General features: G+C 37.1%; 2 protein-coding genes across 2 annotated transcripts in view; both read right to left on the bottom strand.

Moving 5' to 3' along the window:
* Positions 1–9,617, bottom strand: part of LOC308408036 (Fc receptor-like protein 5) — a gene marked incomplete at its 3' end in the record, with an annotated part of 241,472 nt that extends 231,855 nt beyond the window's left edge. The window contains exons 1-3 of the mRNA XM_080900085.1: positions 9,555–9,617; positions 7,822–7,857; positions 7,353–7,619 (exon numbers count right to left, since the gene is read on the bottom strand). Of these exons, the coding sequence (XP_080756211.1) occupies positions 7,353–7,619; positions 7,822–7,857; positions 9,555–9,591 (340 nt within the window). The 5' untranslated portion in view covers positions 9,592–9,617. The remainder of the gene's footprint in view (positions 1–7,352; positions 7,620–7,821; positions 7,858–9,554) is intronic.
* LOC308400174 (uncharacterized protein) lies at positions 1,016–6,572 on the bottom strand (the record flags this gene model as incomplete). The annotated part of the gene is made up of 5 exons (XM_080887690.1): positions 1,016–1,023; positions 1,297–1,425; positions 1,620–1,739; positions 1,940–2,218; positions 6,563–6,572. The coding sequence occupies 5 exons, from the start codon at positions 6,570–6,572 to the stop codon at positions 1,016–1,018; spliced, it is 546 nt and encodes a 181-aa protein (XP_080743816.1).
* Positions 9,618–15,190: the final 5,573 nt, after the last annotated feature.

The following is a 15,190-nucleotide window of genomic DNA, read 5'->3' as shown; positions in this document are numbered from 1 at the left end:
GTTGAGGTCTTATTGAGTCAGTAGAGGGCGCTCTGGTGCCGTTGTGAATTCAACAGACAGCCTGCAGCAGACTGCGCATGTGCAGCTCAGCAGTAAATAAAAAAGCTTCCCAGATTTGGCTACATCTGTGACTTCAGTAACACTTTAAATACTAGTGAGCATTAGTGATGTATAAGCAAATATTGACTTAATCTCTCATAAAGCTTTTCTCCTCCATTACTACACTTTAGTGTGTAATTTATAAACCCGGGCAACCACATTATTCTTTATTAAAAATATGTATGTAATATGCTTAAGTAATGTCTGATGTTATAAATGATGATGTAATGATTTTTAAATAAAGTATTACATGAAGTACAAACCTATTACTGTGGTTCATGGGGTCATTTTGAATTACTATTTGGAAAACAGAAAATGTTATAGACTAAATTTAACATTACAGTCTCCTGTAGTGGAAGCTGCTGTTAACCTCTTGTTGTGTTGTTAGTGTGGAAATAATCTTACACACTGAACCAAAATCAACATAAAACATTCAAATGTAAAAAGACTTTACTCTCTACCTTCTAACTATACACGTAGAAAATTATAAATTAGGAAAAAAAACAGAAAAAAAATACATGAAACATATTTATTGCATTTAAATTCATACAGTACCGATCATATCATTTGTATCAATTTAGACCAATAAAGATATTTGTTGTTGCCCATACCAGTACGTCTTAATGTGAGTCGTCCTATCAGATACTAAAGATCACGTTTCAAACTTTCTTCTCACTGCTCTTGAAAAAGTCTTTAACAAAAGTTTTAAGAATGAATATAAGAAATACCTGACTATAACGCACAAAACTCAAATCTGAATATACCTCCATTTACTTTTTGCTATAAGTAAGTATATGATATTATGATTTAATATTGTAACTGTACATAAAGCTGAGCATGTCTGATATTTGGGCAGCAGAGGAGCAAGAGTGGCTTCATAAAAAGCTTCTTCTTGGCTTTGCTGCTACAGCTCTCCTCACTGACCTGTAAGACAAGCACAAAAAGACAAAGTGATTTCCAACATGTAAAGATATTATGAGCTGAAGACATTTAATAATGTGAAGAATAAACCAGCCTGCATGGCAGCAGAATTACTGAGAGAGAGTAAAAACATGAGAGAAACTGTTTAGTTTGGTGACATATAGATGGACAATACCATACTGTACAATAACAACATCATTCTGTATATGAAGCAGACAAACTTACCCTAAACTCTGAACGGCCCTCGATGTGTATAAGATCGGTTTAAGTGCTGACCAGGATGAACAGAGTCGTACACATGAGTTTCATTCTGGTTGAATCCATGATTTGTGGAGGAGCCCGGACTGTGACTCTCAGACTGGATCGACCTGAAACAGGAAATAAACACAATAAACTCAAAAGTAACTGATGTTTGTTTAAAATAATAATAAAAAGTATTTTACCAACCTGGTGAAGCAGGAACCTGTGAAAGAGACAAATGTTATGACACATGTTTGTCATGTGAATTGTTCGATCAGAATACATGTATATGTGTGAATAATTAAAGTGTGTGTAGTAAATAAACTCTCTAATACAGCATGAAAAGAAGAGGCTCTTACACTTGGACTGTCTGCAGCGATACAACAAGAGCAGGAGAATAATAATGAGAGAGACTCCACAAACCAGTCCAACCATCAACCACACAGGAGACGAAGAGCTGTCAGCTCCTGACACAGTTACTGTAACAACAAACAAAAATTAATTATTAATCAACTTTTGTATGTTTAATATTTCATAACATAACTTTATAAAAGATCCAGTTCATCTGTTTTCCTTGACTAGATTCTGAGTCAACCCCTGCTGTGTTTAAATGACTTGACCCTCCACAGTGAACACATCAACACGAGCCGAGTCTCTTAAAATGTCCTAACAAACTCACAGGTTTTGTTAATCTGAACTTCTTGGCTGTACTCTGTGTAGTAAACTGGGTTTCCTCTTCCTCCTCTGCACCTGTAGAGTCCTTCCTGTGAGACACTGATTTGTCCATTTGAGTGGAAAACTGCATCTTGTGTGGTCAGGGCTTCAGAGTAATTTCCATCTCTGTACCAGTAGTATTTCCATCCAGATGATGATGATGGGTTCACAGAGCAGGTCAGGGTCACACTGCCCCCTACTGGAACAGCTGTGTTATCAGCTCTCAGTTTGGCCTTTGGTTTATCTGCAGTTCAGATTAGACAAAGAAAAAACAAATAAATGACTCAATCTAAACAATTTAAACAACTAGATGGAAATGGTGAACATAAACAATAAACTGTAAACTAATTTAGATTGACACTGTGAAACTTTTTTATTTTCTTTGATGTATTTAAAAAGTAATTTGTCATGGTCTGTTGACTCTGTGTTTAGGTTTTTGATTCTTTAAGATTCTTTTATTTAGTGGTTTTTCATGGTTTTGCCTTTTCTATTTCTAGTTCCCTTTGTTATTCCTTAGCCCTTAGGTTTGTGACTGTGCCTCTCGTGTTCAGACATTACATAATTAAGGATGCATTAATAACCACCAGTGTTGGGGAGTAACGGAATACATGTACCACCGTTAGGTATTTAAAATACAAAATATAAGTAACTATATTCTGTTACAGTTACCGTTTAAAAAGGTGGTATTTAGAATACAGTTACTTTGTTGAAATAAATGGATTACATGGCGGTCTTTTCCTGTTTCATATTGTCACGGGTCAGGACTGTTTGGGTTTTGTTTGACTGCTATGTTGTGTTGTTCCAAGCGGCAAGGTTATGGTTGCCTTGGTTACAGGGTGATGCGCTCTCGCTGTAGTGATGGGATTTCCGACTCTTTTTAGAGAACTGGTTCTTTCGGCTCACTAAAAAGAGCCGACTCTTTCGGCGTTAACTGAACTTCCAAAACAGAGCTACCTAGATCACTTAAATTACACAATTGAAAGCACAAGTGTATTGTTTGTATATTTATACACAAGCACTCAAATATATTCAAATTATTTAAAAAAAATGTTCATTTACCTTTTACTTTTACACACCAAATCTGGTCGTTGGTACTTCTTGGCTTGTGTGGCCATTAGGTAACAAAAGCTCAACACTGCCCTTAGCATCGTGGAGCACTTCTGTTGTGTTTTGTACGTGCTTCTGAGTTTTTACGTGTTTTGGAATTTTTACATGCTTCGGGGTTTGTACGTGCTCTGTCTCTAACGGCCACCGTAAGTATACTTTTATTTATTCACTCCACATAAAATGTAATAAATAAATCATATAATACAAAAACCAACTATTTACATTTCAACTTTTAACTATTAAAATTTTCGCTTTTTCCTTTCCAAAACACTGCAAACCACAACACAATTAAATATAAATAAAAATATGAAAACAAAAAGAAGATGCATATTCTCTGTCATATAGGCCTGCATGAATAAACATTCTGATTTCTTTATCATCTGCAACTGAAAATAGTTGTGGATGATTGCTATGCCTTTCTAATTTGATGTTATTGTCCCTGGCTCTCTTTCCCTCCCGCTCTGTTCCTGTGCTACTGGGAGTGTAACTACTGCCCCTCCCCCTACTTCCCAGCAAAGCACAAGGCTCGCGTGCGGAGTGAAGCGGAAAAAAAGTGCGAGAGAGAGGGTGAGAGAAAGAAAAAAAAACCACGGCTCGCGATAAGGAGACGACTCGCGTCGTTCACTTCAAAGAGTCGGCTCTAAGAGCTGCTTCGTTCGCGACCGACACATCACTATCTTTCCTGGGTGACAGAGCACCTTTTTTTTGTTGTTGTTGTGCTAAGCTAATAGGCAGAGTGTTACAGGCATAGCCCTAAAGAATGTAGCCTCATGGACAGTGTAGTCCGTGCAGCAAGGAGAGTGGACTGCCATACCCGTTATGTGTCTGTGAGGGGGAGGAGGGAGAAAAAGGAGAGTGGAAAAGTACGAGTTGTCATCGAGCAGAGATGGGAGCTGGAAGCATGTAAATATAATAATAACCACTGCAGCCAAGAAGAGTGCCTGACGAGCCCGGTTGTAAGTAAGCTATTAAGACTCGACTGTACACTGTGTTCGTGTTTTCCTCCGAAACAATAAGTTCCGTTGGAGCAGTCTTTCAACGCCTCTCTCTGTCTCTCGCTAGCAAACTTGACCCAGACAACAAAGTAAAGCTATTTTTCGGCTACGAGCCCGACACAGAACCTGACATATAAGCCAGAGGTCCCTTTACTACGGTTTGGAGCTGCAGACCTTCAGTAATAGTAATAAATCACATTCATGTAGTTGTAAACAGCATGAATATATATTAAGTAATCCAAAGTATTCAGAATACGTTACTGTCATTGAGTAACGTAACGGAATATGTTACGAAATACATTTTTGGGGCATGTATTCTGTAATCTGTAGTGGAATACATTTTAAAAGTAACCTTCCCAACATTAATAACCACCACATGCAGGAGACTCTGACAGCACTGAGCAGCTCCTTCAGTGGCAGGCTGTGGCACCCACAATGTGGGACAGATGTAGGTGTTTCCTTCCTGCTGCTGTCACACTCCACAACAAAGACTTTGCAGCTGACCAAACACACACATCCACACATGTGCAATAACACTAAGTACAATTCTCTTTCTCTGACAACATTGTATTTTACTCAGTTGTATATAGCATTTGTATTCTATTGTTTATAGTATTTTATTTTATTCTATTCTATTGTGTACGGTACAGTGGTCCCTCGCTATAACGCGGGTCAACTTTCGCGCCCCTCTGTTTCGCGGATATTTTTTGTGCAGCTTTCATGCTTTTTTATTTTTATTTTTTATTTTCAGCGCATTGTGTTCTGCGTCCTGATTGCCTGTAGACCATTGTCAGTCAATCTCGTGCAATGTCTCCTGTACAGAATGCATTCAGCTTGTCAAATTTACATAAATCTTTGATTGCTAGCAGTGACTCTGAAGTGCTGTACTGTAGATTTGTAAGTTTTCTCCCCAACAAACACAACAATGTTCATGAAATGTTTTGTACCATCAAAGGCAACCTCAGTATGCTAGCCTCCTACTGTAGGTGAATGGTGGCGGTGAGGATAGTAGTCATATCAACAGTAATATTATTTTGATGTTTTTCTTTTGACTTCCTTCCCTCGATTCTCCTCCATCTGCTGCTTTGCCCTCAAGCTGGTGTGGCTCCAACCCTGAATATTTTCACTAAAGCTCCAAATCTGATTGGCTTTGTATTAAACCCAGTCATGTGTCTGTTTTATTTTAACAAATGGCAGTGCTTTATGAGATCACAGGCCAGAATGACTTATTCTTTCTTATAAAAATTGTAGATTTGCTGCTATTTGTTGGAAATTATCATTATTATTATTAGTAATAGTAGTAGTAGTATTTGTATTTCTGTTTATTTCTGTAATTATTGTCCTCAGGTGATGTAGCATCGGGGTAGTATTGCCGTCACTATACCAGGTGAAAGGTTCCACGGCTGGACTCCGAAACTCTGAATGTCACATCATTATTGTGTGTCCACTGTGTGGTTTCACCTCCTTCCTGCACCTCACATGTCAGAGTGATCGTCTCACCTCTGAATATCTGAGGCCAGTTGGGTTGTTGTTTTACAACAACTTTATTGGAAACTGTTTACACATATTAACAGTTGAGATACAAATAGAAACATGAAATCAACACAGAAAACTTAACATTGTATGTTTGATAATCATGAGTGAATGTATATTTCAAACTAAATGACTGAACTCACAGGTTATCGTAACAGTGACATCATCACTTCTATCACTGTAGTAAACTGGGTTTCCTCTTGTTCCTCTGCAGCGGTAGATTCCTCCTTGAGATACTCTGATATCTCTGTTTTGTTGATCTCTGATTTGAACTTCAGAGGTTGTTTGGGTTCGTCTGAACCACTCATATTTCCATCCATCAGAGCTCTGCACAAAGCAGGTCAGTGTCACACTGCCCCCTACTGGTATGATTGTGGTTCCTGCTGTCAGTGTGGCCCTGGGTCTATATGCTGTTATGAAAAAGAAGAGAGGACAATGTACACCTGATCCATTATAAAGATTTAAAAAATCCTAAATTTTAAAAGATTTTTTTTCATTTGACTCAAATTCCAACAAAACAAAATCTCCAAATGTTTTCATTATATTCTAAGGAGCTTGCAAAGAAAAGCGTCTGGACTTCTTTGAGTTGCTTGAAGACGTTTCACCTCTCATCCGAGAAGCTTCTTCAGTTCTAAGGTCAAATGGTGGAGAGTCCCAGATTTTAACCCCGGGGGAGTTTCCCCCCAAAGAGGGACAAAGAACCCCTCATGATCTTCTACCTAATCACATGAGCCAAGGTGTGAAAGCGGGTGTGGGTCACATTCAGCCAAGGTTTTGGGTGAGCTCATTGTGAAACCTGGCCCCACCCTATCATGTGATTTCCTGAGGTCAGATGGCCCAGGATGTGAGTGGGCGTTAAGGTGTCTGGGAAGGGATCTCAAAACTGGATTATAGATCGCACACAGTTGGTGTCGTAAACCACCGCCTCTGTTCAAAGATGGTTGCTCACAAACCATCTGTCATGGTTTGAAAGAGGAGTGAAAGAAGCCATTTGGGGGGAAACTCCCACGGGGTTTAAATCTGGGACTCTCCAACATTTTACCCTAGAACTGAAGAAGCTTCTCGGATGAGAGGTGAAATGTCTTCAAGCAACCTAAAAAAGTCCAGACGCTTTTCTTTCCAAGCTCCTTTGACTACGATGACCTGGATGACTGAGAACCTTCACAGACATGTTTTCATTATATTGTTTTTTTCTTTCCTAGCAGTTTAAGATATTTCAAATGTTTGCCATTTTTCTGTCTCAACATGGTGACAGAGCTGCAGTAATTCAGGTTGTAGATCTCTAAATAAATACAGTATAAATGTTTGTCCAATCTCAGGCCTGAAGAAGTCACACTGGATGTAAACTAATACAGTTCACTGTTGAAGGAAATACAATGATGGGTTCAGAGGGATCTGCCTGGTTTCAGGTTTAGACAACAGAAACATCATCACCCTAAATTTTATGAAGCTTTTGATGCTTCTTCTTCTCCTTATTTAAAATTAATTTAATCCACAGTTATTCTTGTTATACATTAAAATACACACGTTTAGTAATAATAAATGACAGTCTGTGAGTTTTGTAATACTGTGTATACTATGAGCAAAGTAACCAGTAAAATACAGTAGTTCTTGTTAAAGTTTCTAGTGTCAATGTATCAGAAAAAAACAAGTTTCAGTGACAATATTCATTAAATGTCAGAATTTTATGATTCAAATGATTTTCAAAATGAATCATCACATTATTGGTCATTGAGGACTTACCTAATACAGTTATAGAGACAGTGTTACTGATCTTTGTATAATATGATCCCTTCATGCGACCACAGCACTGATATTCACCACTGTGACTTGAATATTTAATTTCTAATGTGTACTCTTTGATGGTGCTGTAGCGGATTAATTCTCGACCATCCTTGTTGGTTTTGTATTCCCAGTCAGTGTCTTTTCCTTCATTCATGTCACATTTGAAGGTAACAAACTCTCCAATGAAAAAACTGGACAAGCTGGGTTCAATAGTTAGCACAGCATCTAAAATCCAACACAACCACAAAGTTAACAACCTGAAAAACATTTATGCACGACACAATCTGTGACAGTACGTTCATACACTGTTCATATACTGAATAATAAAAAATATAAAACACATGTGAACTGTAATTAAGATTTATGTAGTATTTTAAGATGAATATTTAACAAATAAATTAAATAAAAGTGAAAACCTCTCAGTCACCTTGAGCGTGTCCAGTGCAGAGGAGCGTACATAGCACTACAATAAAGACAGAAACTTCAGACATTATCAAACTAAAGACACTCAAATGTGGCTGTTATCGCCTAGGGATGTAAGGAGGTAACATCAGAGACAGCCCCAGTCAGTGTCAAAGGTTTGGGCTTTATTAACAGAGGCAAACACAAAACACACACAACAGAAAACCGGCAGCGGTCGTGTATTTGACCTCACATGTAGGGAAGCGGCCAGTGCCTGTGTCAGCGCTAACACCCTAGTCACATATCAAGTGAAGGGTCATAATCAGAGTCTCTAGAGGCAACTGGGGTGTGTGTGTGTGTGTGTGTGGGGGGGGGGGCTGGCAGCCTCAGCACGTTTGATACTACCGACACTGTTAACCCTGGGTTAACATAACGTGCTCCAGTGTGACATTAAACTTCAGTAAAACTATGCAGTTATGAAACGTAACTTTAATCTGAGCCAAACCGATTTGCTCAGTGTTAAATAAAACAGTGAAGTAAACATGACCCAACAGACAGAACCTGAGTAAATTAAGTCCAGTGTTCATTTGTTTTAAAGCTGTGTGCCAGTGACCAGATATCAGCCGCTGATAAAGTGCTCTGTAGTTTTCTAGGTGTCCAATACTCTCGGTTTAAATTGTGTTTGTCATCTCTAACCCAGGTCATTCACTGTGAGGGAAACACAAGCACCAGCAGCTCTGAACTAAAAAAAAAAAAAAAAAACTAATTTACTTGTGACTGAAACAAGTATGGCACATACAAACATCAGGAAAAAAAGACTCGATAGATATAATGTCAGTAAATGAAGTCTCTGTTGAACCTCCGAGAGGTGGCAGTGGGGGGGGGGGGGGGGGGGGGGGGGGGGGGGGGGGGTTATGACAGCTGTGTATTAGGACCCACGCTTTGTCTGCGGGTCGAGCGGGTCTGTCACACATCTGTGAAGCTTCTCAGTCATCCAGGTCATCGTAGTCTAAGGAGCTTGGAAAGAAAAGCGTCTGGACTTCTTTAAGTCCAGACGCTTTTCTTTCCAAGCTCCTTAGAGGGACTATCACACACTTTGCTGTGAGACTGGGCGCTCGATATTATTTAATCGTGTATTTGATTAATTCATTTAATGAATGAAATAAATAAATATATCATGAAATAATTAATTAAACATGTCAATAATTAATTAAAATGTGAAATAAATACATACTTAATTCAATGTGTTGATAATTAACAAATTAAATATGTCATAAATATGTATTTAATTAATTAATTTAAATTGTTATTAATTACTGACACATTTAATTGATTATTTAACGGTGTATATAATTAATTCATTTTGGCAGTCCTGGCATTCCACAGTTCCTCATTGTGTGAGGCATATAAATAGAATAAATAGTCAGTTTATGATCTTCTTAAGGGACAAATGCCATTAGGGTTTAAACTCCAGTCGCTTTCTTACCAAGCTCCTTAAATTGCTTAGAGTCTTATCAGTGTCTAGTACGATTGGTTACATTTTATATTACAATACAAAATGCATCAAATTATCACTGATGGAGAAAAAAACTTTTCTTAGATAAACTAAACCAGCTTCACTCTGATCTGAATCAGTGCACTAAAATCCTCTGATCACATGACCTGAAATGGTACAAATGATTGATGCTCTGTTCTTCTTACTAAAACATGTTTATGGATCAGTATGAATCAAACAATAGGAGTCAGTGATGAACTCACAGAATAGGCCCAGCTCACAGAGCAAAGTGGCTCCCATCCTCACATCCAGCAGTGACACGTCTGAAAACTTCTACAACTTTCTGTAAAGAGAGAGAGTGAAGCAGCAGCACAGCAGATACCAAAGAGCTGTGAAGGAAACTATTTTTTTTTTCAACTCTTCTCTCTGCTTCCTTCCTTTTACACAGAAATAACAACTTAACCTAATCTACAGCATGCTGTCACATGTTTATACTCAGCCACATAACCACAGAACTGGGAAGGAAACCAAGAGTTTTTAAAACTTCTTCTCTCTGCTTCCTTCCTTTTACACAGAAATTAAAACTTAACAAGGTCTGACCATGTTTGTCAGATTTTTATGAAAAGGCCTGTAATATGCAGACTAAACTGAGCAATAACAGACAGACAGTACGTTTTATTACACATATGTATAATTTTAATAAATATTTACAAACCTCCAAGCGCACAGATATATGAATGAAAGATAATAATTAACCATAAATAATCTAAACAGTAAAACCAAACTCCTCTCCACCTGCACTCATAAACTGCTGGAACTAATTAAATGTGTTTTTGCCTCTGAAAATTAATTTGAACACACTGGGAGATTAAAATAAATTAACAAATGAATGTCTTAAAACTTGACTGAATGAATTATCAAAATTGGTGCCATTCAAACAACGACAGAAATGTACTTACAGAATAACCCCGTCATGCAGAGCAAAGTATGCCATCCTCACTGACTCTGATGTGATGCAGACGATCACAAAGTGTTTTGTATGAATAATAATAAATGCAGAAATAGAAGCTGCACTTAAACCAGATAAGATCAGATTTTCATCTCTCTGTGCTTCTTTCGCTGTTACACTAACCTCAAACAGTACCTGTAGCTTTGACTACAGCAGTTGTTTGACATGAGTACATTTCCTGTCCATTGCAAACACATATCCGCTTCTTTCACATGTTGTGTTTCATGTCTTTCTCTATGATATATAAATGTGTTGTTTTCCTTCAAGTCAGGAAGTCAGTTTTTGCCTTTTTCTTCTTTAAAAACTCTCACGTCATTTTTGAAGTGAAACACTTTTAAGCTGCAATGTTCCTCTTCTGTCAGGTTTTGTATATCCATAGATGGTGCCATCTATAAATCTAATATATATATACATATATATGTATATATATATATATATACATATATATGTGTATATATATATATATATATATATATATATATATACATATATATGTATATATATATATATATATATATATATATATATACATATATATGTATATATATATATATATATATTAGGGGTGCAACGATACTCGTATTGATATTGAACCATTCGATACAGTGCTTTCAGTTCGGTAGGTATATGTATCGAACAATACAACATTTTTAATTTATTTGATCAACTTTTCTTCTGAGGATGCTGTCTGTGTTGAGAGCTCAGTGGATCTGCGTTCGATTACTCCGCCTAGGGTGCACTGTCGAGCGCAGATCCACTGAGCGCAGCGCAAGCTAGCAAGACAGAAGCTAAGCTCATTGCAACATGGCAAATTGAACCTCCCCCACCCTCATTCAGATCTGGCCTTTGGAATTATCTTGGTCTTCATGTGAAGCATGACCCTGAAGGTAAGCGCGTCATGGACAAAAGTAAAACAGTATGTTGGATATGCCACGCAATGCTCAATTACATTGGTGGGAACTAGTGTGTTAGCGCAGTTAGCTCGTTAACGTGTTGGCCGTCCAGCCCCACGCACGGGGCGATCGGCGGTAGCTCGTTAACGGAGATTTGCCGTGTTGTGGCGTTGACGTCATTTCAGCTTACTGCTAACAGCACTAGTGGGAACAAAATGAATATGACTGCACATTTACGCCGATATCATCCTAGTGCAAAGACAAGTGGAAGCAGACAAAAACAACAAGCACGCATGCTGCAAACTTTACCCGAGTCATTTAGACAGCTGTTAGCACAGGATTCTCCTTATGGGGACCTGATATGTTTAATATGCTGCTGAGAATATAGCCCAGAAGAAGCGTGTAGTATAACTTTTCTTTTGGAAAGAGCCATTTCTCTGTAACAAACTCTCTTTTCCAAAGATGAGTGATTCCTCAATCAGATATATATATATATTTTTTTTATTACTTTGTTGTTTCAGCAACATTAAATTTAAAAACTGTACGTTTGAGTTAAAATATATATTTATTATTTTAATAAATGACAAATTAAAAAAGCATGAGCATTTTTTGTATCGAAAAAATATCGAACCATGACACCAAAGTATCGAACCGAACCGAATTTTGTGTATCGTTGCACCCCTAATGTATATATACATTAGGGGTGCAACATATATATATGTATACACACACATATATATATATATATATATATATATATATATATATATATATATATACAGCCCTTTGTACTGTCTGAGACAGAATTTATTCATTTATTTATTTATTTATCTTTTTAAGTCTGATGTATCTCTCTCTCTCTCGTTCTCTCTCTCTCCTTTTTTTTTTAGCTTGACCTCACATTTATACTGTATTTTGCATATAGAAGACAGCTCTGGTGAGTTGTAATCTAATTTGTTCTTCATGCACAGATCTTCCTATACCCTTCTCATCTTTCTTAAAACTAAAAATGTGATTTTTGAGTCATTCTGGAGATTCTTTATGTTTTTATGTTGTGATGCCGGCCATCAGACTGAGGTGGCAGGTATGAAACTGAGAAAGGTCTGATTCACAGCATGTTTTATTTAAGTATTTAATGCCCGTTGGATAATGGAAATCACAGGTGTATTTTTATTGCTGTTTAAATAGTCACAGGGTTTCTAACTTATGAAGTATCAAAGTCTCACCTTTGTTAGAGTTTTGTATCTTTGTAGTCTTTTCTTTTGATTGTTTACAACAGGAAATATGTTAACATCCTTCCTCCATACTTCATAAAAAGATATAAAATATATTTGACTGTTAGATTAAATATTATCATGCAGCACTAAAGTGAAAAAGCTCACTTAACCTCAGAATAGATCTGTGAATGTTCTCTCTTTGTGCTGGAAATATGTTTTAAATTTGGCTGTGACCCGAAACACAGGAAATGACTCACTGTGTGGCTGAACTGTAGCTAAAGCTTAAGATGAAATCTAAAGACAACATTTACATTCACAGTTACATTTATTATCTGACGGCATATCAAAGTAACATTAAGTACTAACACATTTAATCTGAAACGATTATTTGTATTACTTGGACATAAACGTACAGACTAGACCTGAGCATCTGACTAAAGGTCAAAAAATAGTTAAGAGAATCCAAATATGTGATGTGAATTTTTTTTTTTTTAAAGCTGCAATAAAAAAAAAGGTTTGTTTTGAGAACTGCATGTTGTGGATCAAGTTTATGTAACTCTACCATGTGGAAATGTAAAGTATGCATTTCTAGTATTTAATTTACAAATGTTTTGAATTACATCCTTCATAAAACTAAAGAAATAAACTGTAAACTTATGTATACTTATGTATATTGTATACTTCCATAAAACCAGTTCTACAAAGTCCTGCCCTCTTTCCAAACCATTTAATTGCATGTATAACACCCCATCAGAAGATGTTGTGGTGTATTACCAGCAATATGACTGAATTAACTGAACGGTTACCAACACATGATCCTTGAATACATTTTTATTGTAATGTGTAGTTTGTTTGTTTTGTTGTTCTTTTTTTTCCTAAAACAAATAACAATTTAGCAAATTTGTTGTCGGAGCTCAAAACAGAGCTACTGTAGAGGTAGAAGTATTCTTTTTACTGGTCAACTGTATCCTCAGTTTAAGTGAGCAGAACCTGGACTATACATTGTGTAAGTAGAGCACCGCTATTCCCTCCTGAGTTGACTGAGGGGTTTTCCAGAATCACTTTGGCGATGACAATAAGTCTCGTTCTCTAGCCTTATTGTTTTTGCTTCAGCCACTGCCAGAGCCACACACCATTTGGCCCGTTGGTACCTATCACTTGTTTCCTGCGTCCCACAACTTCACCCACCACTTTAACTTGATGGCTCCATGCACCTCAGGCGTCCACCTTTTGGTTCGTGGATTACCATCACGAGAGGCAACAACCACTTTGCAGCCACAATTTAATACAGTAGTTCTGATGCAGATCACAAGTTATTTGAATCCCATGTCCCCAGTCTCCCTATCGAAACCCCATGCTATCGAAACTGTGCTGGAGGGGAGAATTGAAGACCTTGCCCCCAGCACACCCTCACTTCACAGTTTGGTGTATCAGGCCTGTCTAGCATCCTTTCCCACCATCTGATCCAACTCACCATCAGGTGGTGATCAGTTGACACCTGAGCTTCTCTCTTTATCAATCATTATTACAGAGTTCAACAGAAGGGATCTAAGAACACAGACACATGTAACTGAGATTTCTATGAGCATTTACATCGTGTCAATGCAGAGACTTTTGAGGGCAGTTGCTTATCAATGTGGGAAACAAACTCTGCACAGTTTCTCTTGATGCCCACACAGTTTTTTTCAGTAGTCCACCATGTGTCATCATGACAACAGTTTTTGATCCATTTTCACTGAATGTTATGCATGCTTACATGTAGCAGTGATAATTATTACTATCATTTCAGTATAGATAAATCATAAACATAAACATGTGCCATCCACACAGAGATCAAAGTGAAACTTCCATTGTGCTTTTTGCAACTCGCTGTTGCTTGCTGCACGCTGCACTATGCACTTTTTAACAGACCCCTTTTGGCTGAAACCACAAGCTGCATTTCCTGTTTTCTAGGTAGCCTGACTCGAAACCATGATGTTTTTCAGTAGATTCACAATAAGCCTGAGGCAGAATAGATCATAATCTACAGTTTGACAGACATGCAGGCATTGGAGCCTGCTCAGAAGAACAAAAAACATTATGCTGCATCTCTATGTTTCCAGTTTGATCTTTTAATGCTTGATATTGCTTCTCAAAACTGTATTTTTAGTAGATCTGGATTTACTGTATTTTTGTTTCATTGTTTAATTTTTTTTTCTTTGCATTAATCAAAAAGTCTACTGTATTCTTTATTTCTCCAAGTGACACAAACAGAGGTCAAAAACAGTCTGCTCTGGTGTCCAACAGCTCCAAAGTTCTTCATGTCAAAAACGAAGGTTGTTGATTTTGAGTAGAAATGTCTAAAACTGATATCATAAAATTGGACATCTGCTGATACTGATATGAATCCGATATAGTGTATTTTATAATCAATAAAAGTCAAGTTTTAAAAAAGAAAACACTAAAGCTATTCTTTTATACCTGTATGCAAAAAATACTCTGCACCAAAAATATTCCACAGTTCAGCAATACGGATCTTTTTATTTAAACTATTAGCAGAACTTTAAATGTAAGTATTTAAGTAATATTCAAAAAGTAATTTAAAATGCAATTTTATGCAGATTCCAAAAACTCTTTGGTTCTGAAAAATGTGTAATATCAGCACAAAATAATGTTTGCATTCAACAACTTAAAAACAAACAAACAAAAAACAAGAACGTGTAGAATTGACGCTTTTATACTTACAGCTCAACATAAATAGACATCCAGTGGTAAGTATGAAAAAAGTAATTTTCATAGTG

This window comes from Rhamphochromis sp. 'chilingali' (genome assembly GCF_963969265.1).
Source record: "Rhamphochromis sp. 'chilingali' genome assembly, chromosome: 1".
Lineage (NCBI taxonomy): Eukaryota > Metazoa > Chordata > Actinopteri > Cichliformes > Cichlidae > Rhamphochromis > Rhamphochromis sp. 'chilingali'.
The sequence above is the reverse complement of the archived record's forward strand: the minus strand, read 5'-3'. Positions and strand labels throughout refer to the sequence as shown.